The sequence below is a fragment of the Besnoitia besnoiti genome, chromosome VIII (genome assembly GCF_002563875.1).
Source record: "Besnoitia besnoiti strain Bb-Ger1 chromosome VIII, whole genome shotgun sequence".
Classification (NCBI taxonomy): Eukaryota; Apicomplexa; class Conoidasida; order Eucoccidiorida; family Sarcocystidae; genus Besnoitia; species Besnoitia besnoiti.
This window is the reverse complement of record NC_042363.1, coordinates 194191-210010: the sequence shown is the minus strand read 5'-3', so window position 1 is coordinate 210010 and position 15820 is coordinate 194191. Positions and strand designations below refer to the sequence as shown.

Genomic DNA, 15820 nt, shown 5'->3' with positions numbered 1-15820 from the left:
GAGCCTTTTCCTTTCGCTCTCATTTTCCTCGCCGGGATGAAAAAAAGGTAGTAAACCGAAAAGGATATCCGCACAGAGAGTGCGGCTCAGGCTCTCGCGAACGTCGATGTATACCAGCCGTCAAGTGCATGGGTGCGCGTCGGAAGAGATAAACTCAACATTGGACAGTATTGCAGGAAAACGGAAATGGTGGTGGGGATGCTCAAGGTTATGCACGGCAGAGACGCACGGCCACCTTCCGCGAAAGACCCCAGGAATGCTTAATCCGGAGAAATAGGACAGGTGCGAGAGAAAATACTTGCGGATCGAGGAGGTGGCCTTTGTGTGCCTTCGACGTCGCGGTTAAACAGAGAAATGGCGGAGCCGAAACCCCTCGAAGTGTGGAGCGACGAGGCAGCAACCGAAATATGGGAGAGGGAGAAGAGGAAAGTTCTTTCTTTTTGAACAGCTCTGTGTTTTGAAGGGGAAAAACGTGACTGAGCCTCTCCTCTCGCCAATGGTTTCTCTTCGATGCACGTGTCGCCGGGCCTCGCGGTCACGGCGCAGACCAGTGCAGTTTGACAAGGAAACGGCTGTTTGTAAAGCCTGAGAGGCACACGCCAACTACAAAGGCCTCTCCGGCAAGGGAACTAGATGGCGGTAAGCTGGTTTGTTTCCCAAACAACGTAGCGCTCCCGAATAAGAGAGACCTGCCAGAGGACAAGCGGCGCGATCTTGAAGCGAACCCGTTGCCCACGCGCTCACGAGTTCGACAGGGAAGGGAAGTTCCACGACTAAAGCTGCGGAAAGACGCCAAGGGTACAAGACAAGTCTTACGCTTTACCCCGAAATGAATTAAAGATTCGCGAGCCAAGCGGATGGTTGACTGATTGAGTTCAAGTGTACATACACACCACAGTGGCTCGTCGTCCGCGGCGTTGCACATGCACGCGATTTTTCGCAAGACAAGGGTGAACACGAAGCGACTTTTTGACGCAGCAGAGGCAGAAAGGGAGAAACCGGCCAAATATTTTTCCAACTTTCATCAGCAGGGGAAGGTCTCTGCTCGAGCAGCTGAGGAGCAAAGAAAGGGCAAGAAACTAGCATCGATGTGCGCCCGCGCGCGGCACGTGCCGTCCCCAGTCAAGACCTGCCAGGGCTCTCATGCGCGCGAGGACCGACGGCAAAGCTAGCAGACTGGTTGCTGGGCAAAGGCGCAGGGGAAAAGAGGGGGGAATTTGGAACAGAAAAGGAAGTTGTGCTGGATGCTCGCTTTGAAGGAGAATTTTTTGTGTCGAATGCCTAGGGAAGTTTGAGAGGGGAACCTCAGCGTGCGCCAAGACCACAGCAGGCACGCGGCGACGCACCAGCGCTGACGGACGATGTCGCCGAAGCCAGTCACTTCGAGTCACGAAAGATATGAAGCTGTAGTTCCTACCACTAAATGGACAGGGATTATTATGAGAAAGTTATCAGCCGGATCGGGAGTCTATCTGTGCAGTTTCTTTCGTGACGATGCTGGGGTCGTGTATAGGGCAGTCCATGTCAACTAGGCGCTGAGTGATCAGACACCGCTGCGTATTGGCTTCGGGAGAGTATAAGAAATGCCGCTTCGCCGCATTGTCGCAGGTCGCTCCAGTTTCTAAACAGGCACGAAGTCAGAACGCGCCCCGGCAAGCCAACAACGTCCTGAGTTTCCGCCGACGTTGTTGGAGCGCCGCGCCGCGTACAAGTCATCTGAAACGCCGAACCAAAGAATGGCCGCGAATCAGTGGCAGTGTGAAGTAGGAGACCAGAATTACGAACGCAAGCAAGCTGCCTTTATAAATATATAAAAAATATCTATAAGCGTGGTGTGTGGGTATGTCTCCACTGGCTTGTCACGCAGAGGCTCATATTCATGTCTGTTGCTTCTATGTGGAGGACGTGTCACCCCGAAAATCTGCAGCTGCAGAAGCGGGGAGAGGTTTGACGTTACACGTCGGCGAAAACAGCGCCCATCGAGCTTTCTGAAGGCATCGCCACAATGCCACCAGTCGGAGGCGCTGCAGAGGAAGGCAGGGGTGGCAAGGCCATAAAATCCTCGCGCACGCACAAACCCCATAGTGTTTGACTGACGGTACCTCAGATGCTTGTGCTCTATATAGTTGAAGTGCGCAATAGCAGAGTGGTGTGTTTATTCAGCGTGAACCATACGCAGATGCCTCTCTGAGCCCGGCGTTCACAGATTCGTTTACGCTTGTGCACACTCAAATACATATTCATGCCTCATGATCGGCTGAAGTGGTGCAGCGTGTTGGTAATCCATGTTCTTTTACCAAAGTGGGTGGCGTGGCGGTTCCTCTCATGATGTTTTCCTCATGCGTAAGTGCCGAAGGCTGCGGGCATGCTTTCGTTTGTGGCTCATTCAAGCATGTCCTGATCAGCTGAATGAATTGGTATTGGTGTGTTGCCACTAGTAAGGAAGAGGAACCGCACGAAAAAGCTCTCTCCACTTCGTCTTCTTTCTTGTCAACAGCAGGTGCGAAGGTGCAAGGCTCGCGTTTAGACGGCTTCTGAGACGCGCCGTGTCTCCCAGATACGCGAAGGAAAGAGGGTACAAGGTAACTAGCTGTGCCACAGACCCGAGGCCCTTGGTGGCTGCAGCCCCAACTTCACGTATGCGCTGACGGCTAACAAACATCGAGTTCATGAGCCGAATTTGTGCACACGCACGCATGCTTTTATTGAGCGCGACATCTGCTTTACAGCGGGAGCCTTAATGCGTCCTTCGCAACGCCTTGCCTGAACCCTGAAAACTGTTCACGCGCCCCTCCCATCGAGATTGCCTGCCGCGGATGGGAGGCCTAAATTCTTAAGGCCCTTCATAACGCGTGGTTTCTCGCGATGGCCGTAGAGCTACAGCGTTTTCACCGTTTCTTGTACCGCTCGAAGGCCGCCAAGCAGTCTGCTCAGAACTTCACAGCGCATTTGTCTTCTGATCCTCTTTCCTGCGCTTGCCGCTCGTTCCCCGTCAAATGGCACTGTCGCCACATGGCCCAAATGCTGCATCCAATGGAAAACGCTCCGTATCAGGTTCAATGCAAAGCCGCCGATGTTGATGTCCGCTCGCAACCGTCTGCGGTCCGTCGCCTCTTGCGGTTGACTCCAAATACAGGCGTGACTTGTCTTCTTTGCAGCGCATGGCACTTCAGCCGTGTAGAAAAACTGCTGGCGACCCCGTCATTGAACACGTTCTGTCGGTCCCTCTTCCGCGGTCAGAGGCGAGTCCTATGGTATTTTTATCCGGCTCAGAATCCGCCTCTGCGAAAGCGAATCCATAGTCTATGCGCATCGAACTGACCGTATGATGGAGACCCTCTTCCAGAGTACTTACCATTCCTTGTCGCATTCTGTGCTTCTTTAGTTGTGCATTCGTTGACTCTCCTCACTTTCGGATTCTTCTGAGATTCGGGGCAGCTGGATAGCTGTCTGTGAGCAGCCTTCTCCCATTTTTCTTCTTGCGGCTGTGTACCTCGCCTTCCGGGTCAGAGTTCCCTGCTTTCGCACGTTTCTTCCTTTTTCTGTCCTGCCATTGTCGTGGCTTCGATGAATTCGCCAAAGGTGCCGAAGCGCTAAGAATCTGGGCATCCTCCATCACGAATGCTTCATTCGTTGTGTGGCCGCGGCTGTTGAAAAGTGTCAACCTCTCGCTAGCATCTGTAGCCAAAATGCACACTCTCTATAGACCTCGGGAAAATATTCCCTATCGTGAAGGGCTGGAAAAAGCTCGACTGAAAAGCAGGCGCGAGAAGTTCGCAAGAGTCGCTGTCGTCGCAGACCCGGTCCAACCGGCAGCAGACCTCCCTTTTGTTGCTTCTTTCGCGAACGGTACGCACTTTTGCAAACCCAGATGTGGGCATATCTTCATTCAGATGGAGATATGTGTATACACAAAAACATGCCTACACAAAAGTATATATATACATATATATGTCCCTTCAGGATCAGCTACGCTCGACAACAACTGATGATACCCGTGCAGTCCCTCTCCCCATCCCTCACCCTCATCATCACGCGTACACAAGACAAAATGCTTCGACATCTTTTTATTTGCGTAAATAAGCGGAATATAACCTTAAGCCCACAGCTGCAGATTCACAGCCGGCTCCTTGCGCCCATCTGATACAAAGTCGGTCTTTCCGTCATCGAGGACTCCTGGTGACCCGCATTCTGCATACGCTTTGCTCTGCAGATCACGAGCGAAATGCCAGACGTGAAGAAAAGAGTTTGTCGCAGGCGGACAAGCAGCGGAAAGAAGCTCATCAAGCTCTCTTCAATCAGGCGAGAAGGTCAGGTCTCAGTGCCGTGGCCCCGAGTCGTTTGTAGGCCGTGAGGCAACACAGCATATGACGCAAAGCCCCGCACCATTTGTTTTATTTTTATGCACATCAGCATCCCGAAGGTATACGCAGGTGCAAAGCCAAGAGTGCAGAACGCAACAGGGATTTGTCACAGACGGAAATCTGAAATCTATCGTCGCGTTTTCTGTCGCATCTGTGCGTATACATTCGCAAGTGGAAGCTCCCCGAGATTATGGACGCCCTCGCGCCGCAGCGTTGTCACTTTCTGCATGTTTCTCGCTTTGTTTCCTACCCTGGAGGGCTCGAATTGCACCAAAGTATAGAGCAACAGTTCACGTGTGTATCACCTCTGGGAGCCATTGCGTTGTTCATATTAGGTGCGCCACAGTTTGACGCACTTCTGGCTCGGAGTCGCCTTTTCCTGTTACGCGGCTTTTAGATCTGTATGTACACAAGAACAAGCAAACACTGAGGTAAACATACATATATATATTTCTTCATAGCCGGCCCCTCTCCACAAACAGAAGACGATAACCTTGCAGCTGCTCTCCTCTTTTATGATCATCGTGCCAATACAGGAGAAAATATCAGAGACACCTTTTTCTTTGTGCGGTGCAGACGGAAAATCGAGACGCGAGAGGCTCTCTACCAGGCCGTCGCCGATCGCGAGGAGGCTGTGAGTTGACTGGAAAAGAAGGACTGCAGCCGGGTTGGCGATAGACAGACGAAGTCTGTCAAGCGTCCCTTAACCCGGCTCAGCTCAACTTGAGCCTGCACTGTGTGAGGCTGAACCTCAGCCACATCTGAGCAAAACGACCTGAGGGAGCTAGAGATCGGTAGCTTGGACTTCAAAACACAGCAGAGCTGCACCCAACTCCGTCGCTTGTGAAGAAGACAAGCAACTCATCGAGGGGCCACGTAGGAGAGAAACGTAGACTTGCCGTTGACGCGTTCTGAATCTGAGACCTTCGTTCTGCGAACGCGAGACACGGACTTGCGCGATTCCTTTCCTGGGCTGCAATGCGGTTGTCGCCGCTCGTGCTGCTCTGGTGGCAACTCGCAGCTGCGTGTTTTCTCTTTACGGTCTTCTCACGCGCTCTCTGGAGGTTTCGGCCCTCGCTGTGGTGCAGAAAGAACTCAACCGCATTCAGTTCCTCCGCGAGCGAAGCAAAAGCTATCCCTGTCGGTACGGAAAACAGGCACCCTAGAGCCAAAATCTCTCCTCGTGACTCGATGCTGCACGAATACGATCCGTTGACCCTAGCTCGTATCGGTAGGCGCGATGCCGCCGTTTTTCGAGCTTTTTCGCAGCGACAGCTTCCTGGTGAACGCTTCAGAAAAGAGTCGCCGCTTCGGGAATCAATTTGCCTCCGCAGAGATGGGCAGAAAGAAAGAAAGCGAGCCCCCCCTCTATGAAAGATGCGTGGACGTGATTACAGCGCAGATCCACGGAAGCCTGCACTGCAATAGCGATGCTAAAGCCAAGCAGCTCGTGTTCAACACAATCCATGACTTCCCCTTTCGCTGGGCTGCACGCCAGTGGCCTGTATCTGAATGCATCGAGGGCATGTGGTGGGATCCCTACATCCGGAATGAACGAGAGTTGAAGTGTCGACTGAATTTCCAACTTTTCTCTGTTCAGAGAGGGCTTTGACATTGTCAGTCTCGAGTACAAACGGAACGAGGACGGCCGCAAGCTCCGCGTGCGAGATAGATACGCTCAGGTGAGCGCGAGGCTCGCGGACAAGCAGGAAGAAGTCTCTTGGTGTAAATATCTGCGGCGTGAGTGAAGTGAACTAGACACAGAATAACATGCGTATCTTGCGAGCCTGAAGTCCGGAGTGTCATACACTCTAGGAGGAGTTCTCTCCTCCATACGCCGACAGCCCCGTGGGGAATAAGCGTTTCCATTTCTCCTGAACATCCTGCAGATGCGCGAACTCCTCTCTTATAAACGGAATGTAGACTTGCTCTTCCCGTCTGCGCCGCGGGCAGAAGGCACACTCAGTCTCGTACATTTGAGATGTCTTCACTCTGCTCTACGTTTCGAGAAGGGATTTGCTGGTCTCTTCGTACCCACTCTTGAGGCCCTGAAGGCGGCCAGGGCGAACGACGCCTCGAACTAGAGTGGCCTTCATGATGAAGGAGAAGTGTAGTTTCTTTTTCCCTCCAGTACAGACAGGAACTTCGCGGCTATACGCTTGCTCTCCGTTCGGGCTTCTGCAACAACCCAATCACAGGTCAGGATTTTTCTCTCGTATGCGCAGACACAACCTCTCCCTCAGTCTTCTTCTTTCTTGCCGATTTGGTACGCATGCACGCATCTCCCCCTTCCTCGCCTCCACCTAATCCTCTAGACTTTTCAAGAGACCCGATTCGCTTCTTGCTGTTCCGCGAGATTGCCTCTTTTTCCAGCGCGTCTGCAAGCGATAGCCCTCAAGTCGAGGCAGCGCCTGCTTTCTCATTCCTAGGCTGTGCATTCTACCTTTTTTCTGGTAACTTTGAGCGAAGGACTTCTGATTCGATCGCGAGGGTCTGTTTACTGATCCACGTTCTCTCTGGGGCTTGGGGAAGCGGCATTCGCCCACGGACATGCATAGGTAGAAAGAAGTTACGAATCCCGTGTCAGTGTGCGAATACCTGTATGCCCTTTATGCATGGGCTAGGGTAGCTTTACCTGTGCGGTAACGTGTGAGATTTATTAGAAAGCGCGCTTGTCCTGCCTTCGCCGCGACAGGAGACGGCGTTTTGAAGTTGCAGCGCCCCGCCAAGCCTCCAGGGCTTGAAGCCGGTGCCTCCGAAGAGCAGCAAGCTGAGGGACGCGCGGGAGGACGCTCAGAAGACGCTGGTCACAGGATTATGCTGGCACACGGGAGTTCTTCTGTAAAAAACAGACATCACGGAAGGTGAACCGCTCTTCGTCCTCATATCGCACAGCGGGCGAAAGACGGCGTTCTGCCAAACCGAAAAGGAGACCTCGAGCGTGAATCCGCCACGAAACGCACTGCTCGAGCCCAGAACAAAAGGCGGGACATTGGCAGGAACACAGACATAACGGCCGTCTTTGGCGAGCCTTTTCCAGCTTGGAAATTTAAACACAAGTTGCGCAAAACCCGTCGGGTCGACAGAAACCCGGAAAATCGCTGACGCTCAACCATAAAGGTGTTTTTTGAACCTATCCACGATATCTCTGAAACACCTCCTCGTCTGGGCGACCAGACCGTGGAATACTATCCCTGGCCTCACGCGCTCGTCCTCGAGACAGTCTCTGCGTCCACGCGCCTCGCGCGGTCGCAGGAGACGAAGCAACGCATCCGTGCATCCACACGCATGACGCAGGAAGTAGATTTCTACCGCAACTGCCTGCCCTCGCGCCCTGGGCTCGCGACGGCGAAGGCGCCCCTCTGCTCAAGCGCCTCATAGAAACACCGCCGGGCATACCCCTCGAATCGCCACGTCAAACGACCAGAAGGGCATTCACCGTGCAGAAAGCATCTCCTCCCTCGCGTACACCCGACTGTCACACGAGACGCGATTCCTCTTTCGTCGCCGAACCCGCTGTTTTCACTTCTCTCCCCTCCCTGCACTTCACAGATGCAAAGCTTCGAAGGCGGAGGCATCCGTCCTTCCGTACACCCCGAGATGAGGAATCTAGCTCCTCCGAGATTGCCTCGAAACCTGGCTGCGCTGCCACGAGTCAGCCAACACGTCAGCGCTGCCTGCCTATCTCCCACACGTCTTGCGCTGGCCTTCGCGCTTCCACTCCACACGCGTCCCCCGGCGAGGTCAACGGAGTTCCGCGCCTGTAGGCCCGACAGACGTAAGCAGCTCCTCGAAACAGAGCCCGCGAAAGGATGCGGTTCCTTGAGAGACGCCTTGCGCCCTCGGGCTGAGTCTCCCGCGCGAGCCTCTGAGTCGCGCTGCGCCGTGGGAAGAGCCGCCCTGCCGACTCGGCTTTCGGCGTTGACAGCTTTTCTAAACTTTTCAGCGCGTGACAGCAGGGAGCGAGAGAAGCTGCATCTGCATCAGTCGGTAGCCTTTCCAGCGCGTCATGAGGACTCGGAGCTCATCAAACGGAACCCAGGCACTCGGTGCCTGCCCTCGACGAGCGGTCAGGACCTCCCTTCTCCTCCTTCGCGGCTCCGGGGTCTTATCCTCACGGCGATACACTCCCTCGCGCGACTCGGAGCGACTCCGGTTGCTGGGCAGACCCGAGCGCCCGAGGCAAAGCAGAGAAGGCGATTGAGGCTGCTGGAAGTCTCCTGCGCACGACACCGCACACTCCGTCTGCTCGCCAGACGTCTGAATCCTCTTCTTGACTCCACAGGATCCGCCCACTAGCCCCCCGCGCGCGCTCGGCTCGACCACACAGAGCCAGCTCCCGTCCGCGACCGCGTCCGAAGCGTTTGCAGTTGGCGAGCAGGATGGAGTCCCCTCACGCTCTCGACACGCATCGAAAAAACTGGGAGCCTGTGTTTCAGAAGTCACGAGGAAGCACTCCGACGCGCCGGCTCGCTCTCCTGCTGAAGAGAGAGATGCCGTTCGTTGTGCGGTTGAAACGCGTTCTGCGGCCTCGACGCTTTCGCTGCATTTCCGCCCCTCTTTGCATGCATGCGCGGGGCTATGGGCTTTGCCCTGCTCTTGACTCGCGCCCTGAGAGGCCGCCAACGGCGAGGGACGCTGCTGTTGTGCTTCCTTTGCGGCCGAAGAGATCCTTTTATCAACCGTGGCACTGGCTGCCTCTTCGCTCTCCACGCGCAGCGAGTCTGCTTCAAGCTCCGCAGGCGCCAGCGTGGAGCCGTTTTCGCCGTTTCCTTCCTCAGCGCGTTCGTCCGGGCAAGGCAACCAGCCTCCTGCCTCCGCGCCTGCGCGGAGCGCACCAGAAATCTCCCCCGGCTCCTTTGGGCGCTCGGAGTTCTCAGAGTCTGCGCCTTCGACCAAGATTTCTCTCCACCCGAAGACGAGGGCGTAGTGATTCTGCAGGTGAACGACGATCGCGCTGTCTCTCTCCTCGAAGGAGCTCAGGAATCGCCGCCAGTCTCGCTCCGCCTCCTCCTCCTCCTCTGCGCGAGCCTTCTCCCTTTCTGCGTCAGCCTCTGCAGGCCCTCGCTTAGCCGCCGTATTGCTGCCTCGCCTTTCCGCGACGCTGTTCCTCTTCCGCTTCTTCTTCGTCGCCCTTTTCTCGCCTGCACCATCCACCTCCTCTTCCTCCGCCTGCAGCGCTTCAGCCCGGTCGTCGCCCTCTGTCTCTTCGTCACTCGCCTTCTCAATCGCAGGGTCCACGTCGGTCTCTGCGGCCGCTGCAGTCTCCTTCCCCCCGCCTCGCCTGTCCCCGTCGGCGTCTGTTCGCACTCTGGCTTCTTCTCTCCCTCCTCGTCCTTCTCCTTCTCCGTCTCAGTAGTCCTCTTCTCCTCGCTCGGCGCCACACACTTCCTCTTGGCCTGCTTGCCGACTCGCGCCTCGCCGCCCCTCTCCTCGCGGCCGCCAACGGTCCACCTGCTGCGCGTGCCGGCGCCCCCCATCAGCGCAAACGCCCGTACGCCGTTCCTGCAGAAAGGACAAACCCAGGAGGCGCCGAGGCAGTCTTCAGTCGGCCGCCCATCGCAGCTTGCTCCCGCTTCTTCGGTCCTGCCGACGCCGCTGTCTTCAGCGACTGCTCGGCTCTCTTCTTTCTCAGAAAGTGAGCCAAGGTCGCGACCTCCGATCCTGCCTTCGTCCCCCCACCCTTGCGCCTCTCCTCCGCCGCTTTCCGCTTCTTTCGTTTCCTCTCTCGTTTCTTCTTTCTCCTTTTTTTCTCCGCATTCTGTCTCCGTATCGCCTGCGGACGCTCTCTGGGGGTTGGCGTGTCGGCACTCGCGTTCGCTTCCTCCCTCAGGCGCCGCTTGGTCCTTTCCCTCGTCGTCTCGCGGCAAGCAACTGTGGTAAGTTTTCTCGATTTCAACGAATGCCTCGAGCAACTGCTTGTTCCCGGCGTGGCGCGTGCTGGGCTTGGCGACCAGCAGACGCTTCTCCGCCTGTCCTCTTTGCATGAGGACTTCCAGCGCTGAGGCGAGTTTCCGCGCGCGCAACCGAGCAGCATCGCTCCCTCGCCTCTTCACAGCCTGTCTCGATTCCTCCTCTTCGAGCGGCCGAGCGACAGCGAGCCGGAACCCCTCCGCCTCCTGCGTGATTTGTCCCAGAGTCTCTTCTTCGTCGCTCTTTCGTGCCGCGCCTCGAGCCCTCCTGTCCCTCCTCGCCCGCTCGTCTGCCTCACTGGTGTCTTCCTCCTCGTCTCGATCTCCGTCCCCTCGCTGCTCCAGCGGCGAGACTGCCCCGATCCGTTCTTCGCTGACTCCACATCGGACGTTTTCTCTCTCCGCGTCACTCCCTGCGTTCGCCTCCTCGCCACTCGCGCGGCCATCGTCCCTGCCTGGCTCCTCCGCTGGGGGCTCGAGTTGCTTTCCTGCGGCAGGACTTCCTTCGTCTGCCTGCTTGAGACGAGGAGCCTCGAGGCAGTGCCGCGTCTCCTTTCGCTTTCGTTTCTCGCTTTCTTGAGCGCCTCCGCGCAGTCGCAAAGGGGACGCACGCGGCGGGTTTGCGAGCTGCAACTTGCTGGTCGCTGGAGCCTGCGTTGCCGCTCTGCCGCTGCGGCGCCTCCCGAGCGCGAAGACTCTGTCGGGATTCTTCGGCGGCTCCAGGACCACCACCAGCAGCGAGGAAGAAGTGGCAACCGATGCAGGGGACAAAGCGGAAGAGAAGAACCGCGAGAAAGGGCGAACAGACGACGCAGCGGGCGCGGGCGGAAACCAGCGAGGTGAAGGCGGAAAACAACACGGAGAGAGAGAGCGAGGAGAACCCGGTGAAGAGGCCGGATGAATCTGTGATGGAGACATGGAGCGCGAAGGGACAGGCGACGCGGAATAGACCGAGCAGCAGCAGCAGTGCGAAGGCGAACTCGGCGTCGAGCCGCAAGTACAGGAAGAAGAGCAACTGACCCCGTCCAGCTGCGCCCTCCTGCTTCCTCGCTCGTCTTCGCCCTCCCGGGCTTCAACTCCTTCCTCGGCGCATCCGCAGACCGCACTCGGCTCGCGCGGCCGCAGACGTCCACGCGGGTCGCCTTCGCCGGCTGCCGCGTCGCCTTCGCAGGCTGCTGAATCTGACCAGAGCGAGCGTGCGAGGCGCCAGAGAACGCCTGGAGGCGCAGCCGCCGCGAAGGGCACCTTGTCGGCTTCTGAAGGAGACACTGGAGACGCTGCATGCGCAGAAGTCGCCGCTGGACTCCGACAGTCGACGGCATGGCAGCAGCGCGCTTCGCTTGTCCCGCAGGCTCCCTCTCCTCCCTCGCGCGCTGGCAGCCTGACAAGCGCTCTCTCGCCAGCTCCACCGGCAGCCTCCTCGCACGCGTTCGAGCAGCTGGCGGCCGAGGCCCCCACGCCACTCACGGCCGCCCCCGCCCTGCAGCTCTCTTCGCGCTGGTCTCCCAAGGCCGCAGGCGAGTAGACGCTCAGAGTCGGAAAGTCGGGCGCGCGAGGGAGAGCGAGGGGAGGGACGCCGGAGTCCAGGGCGCAGGCAGCAGACGGAGAGGCGAAAGGAGAACGAGGACGCAAGGCGATCGGCGAGAAAGGGGGGGACGGAGGAGAGTCCACAGCGGGCTTGCGTGTCGCATGCAGACCTCCAGACGCCGCAGACGCAGGCGAACTAGGGGACGCCGCAGTTTGAGCGAATGCGTGCAGGGCGGAGTCGCCACTGGGAGGCGAAAACGAATTCGATTCAGAGGCGACGGCGGCGAGGAACGGAGACAGCGAGGCAGGAGGCCTCTCGTGTCCACCGGAAAGAAGGAAGGGCTCGAGCGTCTCTCGAAGAATCCGCAGCAGGAGGCTTCGCGTCCTCTTCTGTTTGGCGCCCCTGGCAGGCGACGCGGCCGCAGAGGGGCCTCTCTTCTTATCAGTCTCAAGGCCGCTTGCTTTCTCTTCAGCGCCCGCTTTCATTTCGCTCGTCTGGGCGCCTGGAGTCTGTTGACCTTGTTCTCCTGTTCTCTCCGTTTGTCCCTCGCGCATGAGCGAGCCGCTTTCCCTTCGGTCTCCGCTTGCGCCCTCCTCTTCTCGTCCTGCATCGTTCGACTCCTTTTGAGGCTCTTTTTCCTCCGCGAGTCCTCCTGTCTCTCCGCTGCAGCCGTTCGCCTGCGCTTGTCGCTGCTCTACGCATGCTGCGCGTTCTGGGTCCCCGGTTCCGCTGAGTGCGGTTGCTGGGCGATGAACAATTGTCTCTTTTTCCGTGTCTTGCGCCGCGTCGCTGCTCAGAACCTCCCGCCCACGTTCAGTGGCTGCCTTTCCCCTCGGAGTCGCTTGTCCCGCCTCAGGCGCTTTTTGTTTCCGCGTCTCCTTCTCTGCAGCCTCGGCCTTGAGCAGTTCTCTCAAAACGTAGTCTTCGAACTCGAGAAGTTCAGCCAGGTACCGCGTTCTCAGGCTCTCGTCGCACGCTTGCGCAGGAGACAACAGCAAAGAGAGGAAGCGCGCCCGCGTCTCCTTCCTCGCGATTCTCGCTTGCACCAGCAGCGCCTCCAGGCCCGCCCCTACGTCCAGCGCCGAGGGGGAGTGTGAACGCGACTCCAACAAATCCGAGCGTCGCTCTTTTGTCGCTTCTCCTGTTCGCGGAGGCGGAGGCGAGAGCGCATTTCCGCGGCCCTGATCTTCTCCTCGTCGTTGATCCGGTTGTCCTCCCGCGCCGAGATCCTCCGCCTCGAGGAGCGCTGCGTCGCTGGTGAGGGCTTCTCTCGGCGCGCCATCTCCCAGGCGTCTGGCGTCTGCGGCGCTCCTCTCTGCGCCCGCGGGCGCTTCCGTTGGGCCTTCAGCCGGAGCGGCCAGCGCCCCTGTCTCCGTCGGACTTCCTTTTTTCTCGCCCATTGGCTGGCGGGGAACAGAGAGGCCGCGGACTGCGTTCCAGGCACCGACCGCGGCGGCGGCGGCGCAGCAGGGGGAAGGCTGGGGGACCCACGCCTCGAGGGCCGCGAGCGAGAATCCGAAAGAGACGACATGCTTCAGGACGGTTTTACCTTCATTACTTATTCGCTCCTCGGCAGCCTGGGCATTCGAAACCGCGTCCGCACAAGCCGAGCGATCGCAGTCCCCCTTGAGCACCTCGGGCTCCGGGCGGGGGCGCACGCAGCCCGCGTGTTTGGGGCCGCTCTCGCAGAGTCCGGACGCCACATTAACCCCCTCCCCGCTCCGCTCCTCTGGGCCTCTGAGCCTCTCGCAAGCCTCATCGTTTCCGCTCGCGCCCACGTGTGGGCTGGCACACACTGCGTCGCTGGCCGGCCTCTCGGGAACTGCCTCTGAATTGAGAGACCGGCCCTTGGCCTCTCTCGCTGGACTGGTCTCGCGGAGACAGTCCTCCTCTCGGCCGCGCCCTGGAAGCTCCTCCAGGCCCGTCCCCGTGGAGACAGTCTCTGCGACCGCGGTCGAAGGCGGAACGGCGCCAGGGGCCCGGGGGTGCGACGAGGGAAGAGACAGCAGGCGAACCAGGAGCTGATTTAGATCGCACTGCGTAGGAGTCATTTCAGCCTTGCCTGCCTGCGCATCGGCAGCATCGTCCAGCCCCTCGCTGACCCGAGCTTTTCTGTTTTCGGGTTTTATGCGCTCCACGCCGCCGTGCGCTTGCGACGCTTCCCTCCGCGGAGAGGCGCCTGCGCGAAAATCGCTGGCAGGGCGCAGAGAGAGCCGTGGCGAGGTAGATGGGGGGAGTCCAGACGGAGGAAAGCTTTCTGAGCAAAGAGACGGGTCTTCAGAACAGAGAGACTGCGTGCAGCTTCCTGAGGAGAGAAGCGACGGAGGGTTGCCGGCGGCAGGCATGAGCGCGTAGAGGGAGAGAAACTAAGGTGGATTGAAAGATCGAAGAGCGCTTTGCTGGAGAGGAGGAAACGGCGAAAAACTCTTGTCAACGGCGTGTCGAGACGGCAGTTTAGTTGGACCAGCAGTGATACCTCAGCCGAATCTCTCTCCAGGGTCCAAATACGTCGAGCTCGCTCAGTTTGCAGGAGGTCCCATGAGGAAGCAGCAGGAACAAAAATGTGCTATTGGTGCCCGCATCCATGCAAAGGCTTGCATTCCTGTTCTGCGTTCGGTGACCGGTTGCTGAGAAGCTTTTCGAGGAAAATTAATCGCGCGCACTGACGCAGCGAACGATCTCACAACGAGGCTGTATGCATGCGAACGAGGCAGGGCGACCATATTCTGGGGAATGGAAACGGCTGGAGATTTGTCTCAAATGGAGGGACCCAGCACAGATGGCAGAGAAGAAACTGAATCAGCTACGAGAACGTGAAACCTGTCGACATCCGCGTGAAGACACCGACCTCCAGAGATATGCTATGGGTTTGAAGACACACCATGCCGACTGACGTGGAATCGGCGACTACAAGCGCGCAGAAGCGGCCAAAAGGCGTGCGGGTGTTGTTTTTCATTCAGAAAGTGCCTTTAGGGGTCTCTTTGGAAGCATGTCCTGTGAAGACGTACGCCTGTTTTGAAAACAGGGAAAGCCATTCGCAGTGAGTGCATGCGCTAGTCGCTGTCGCTGTACCGACACGCGTGCGACACACTACAATTTTCGCAAACGGAGAGTCTCAAAGAAACCGCCGAAATCACTTTTCTCTCGCTGCTTCGTATTCAAGGCAAACGAGATAACGCTTGACAAGCCACAAATGCGTCGGGTGAAAAAGCAAAGCAGATTTCATGCCGTCTCAGTCATGCTGCTCTAGGTCTTGTGGGACAGCCCGAGTGCGTAGGTAGCTGTGTCTCGGAGTGGTCAAAAAAATTGGCAGACTTACCTCAGAAACGACCGGATGATTGAAACAGAAGTCGTGCGACTCAATAAGCACGTCTTCTTCCTCTGGAACGGTCTTTCAGTGTTTAGTTCCAGAGAGACACGATCCGCCCATCCAAGCTGCCGCAGGCGAACATCCGCCGCGCCGCGAAACTCGACGCCCCCCCGCAAACTGCTGCGCTCGGACAGCTCATCCAGTCACGGTTATCCTCATCGCCACGTCTAGCGAGAGAAAATGCGGATTTTTTAAGGGAATACAGAGCTCAGTAATGTCATCCTTGCCCTAGCAGGTCTCGCCTCCTCGGTGTTTCTCGCAGAGTCGCAGTCGGCCGTGAACTCGGGCGCCGGCTGTAAATACACGCTTTGACCTCTTGAGGACCCGCCACCTTGCTCCTCAAGCATACCAATTGCAGGATTAAGCTCTCTACGAGGTTCATGCAGTCATAAGTTGAACGACTGTGTGCGTCTCGCTCGCCTATCGAGAGCCAAAGGATACCCCACACAGCCCTGTCCGCTCTCCGCTGCGCTTTTTGAGCCGTCGCTTCGTTTGCATGAGCGTCTACAAAAAAGCATTGAAGACACGCAGATTGCGTCCACATGAATTTTAACTAAGAGAAGGGGTGTCTGCTCTTTTGCTGTTTAACCAAATGAATCATCCACGACTTAGTACCCGCCTCTGAGTTGCCGTCCGAACCCCCCAC

General features: G+C 57.7%; 2 protein-coding genes across 2 annotated transcripts; one reads left to right on the top strand and one right to left on the bottom strand.

Moving 5' to 3' along the window:
- Window positions 1–3689: 3689 nt before the first annotated feature.
- Window positions 3690–7232, top strand: BESB_081600 (uncharacterized protein; the record flags this gene model as incomplete). Its single annotated transcript, XM_029366510.1, has 7 exons — window positions 3690–3849; window positions 4214–4310; window positions 4941–4998; window positions 5453–5508; window positions 5965–6046; window positions 6496–6562; window positions 7060–7232. 7 exons carry the CDS (start codon window positions 3690–3692, stop codon window positions 7230–7232), a joined length of 693 nt encoding a protein of 230 aa, XP_029216970.1.
- A 1074-nt stretch (window positions 7233–8306) lies between these two features.
- BESB_081590 (uncharacterized protein) lies at window positions 8307–14149 on the bottom strand (the record flags this gene model as incomplete). Its single annotated transcript, XM_029366509.1, has 2 exons — window positions 8307–9648; window positions 9753–14149. The coding sequence occupies 2 exons, from the start codon at window positions 14147–14149 to the stop codon at window positions 8307–8309; spliced, it is 5739 nt and encodes a 1912-aa protein (XP_029216969.1).
- Window positions 14150–15820: the final 1671 nt, after the last annotated feature.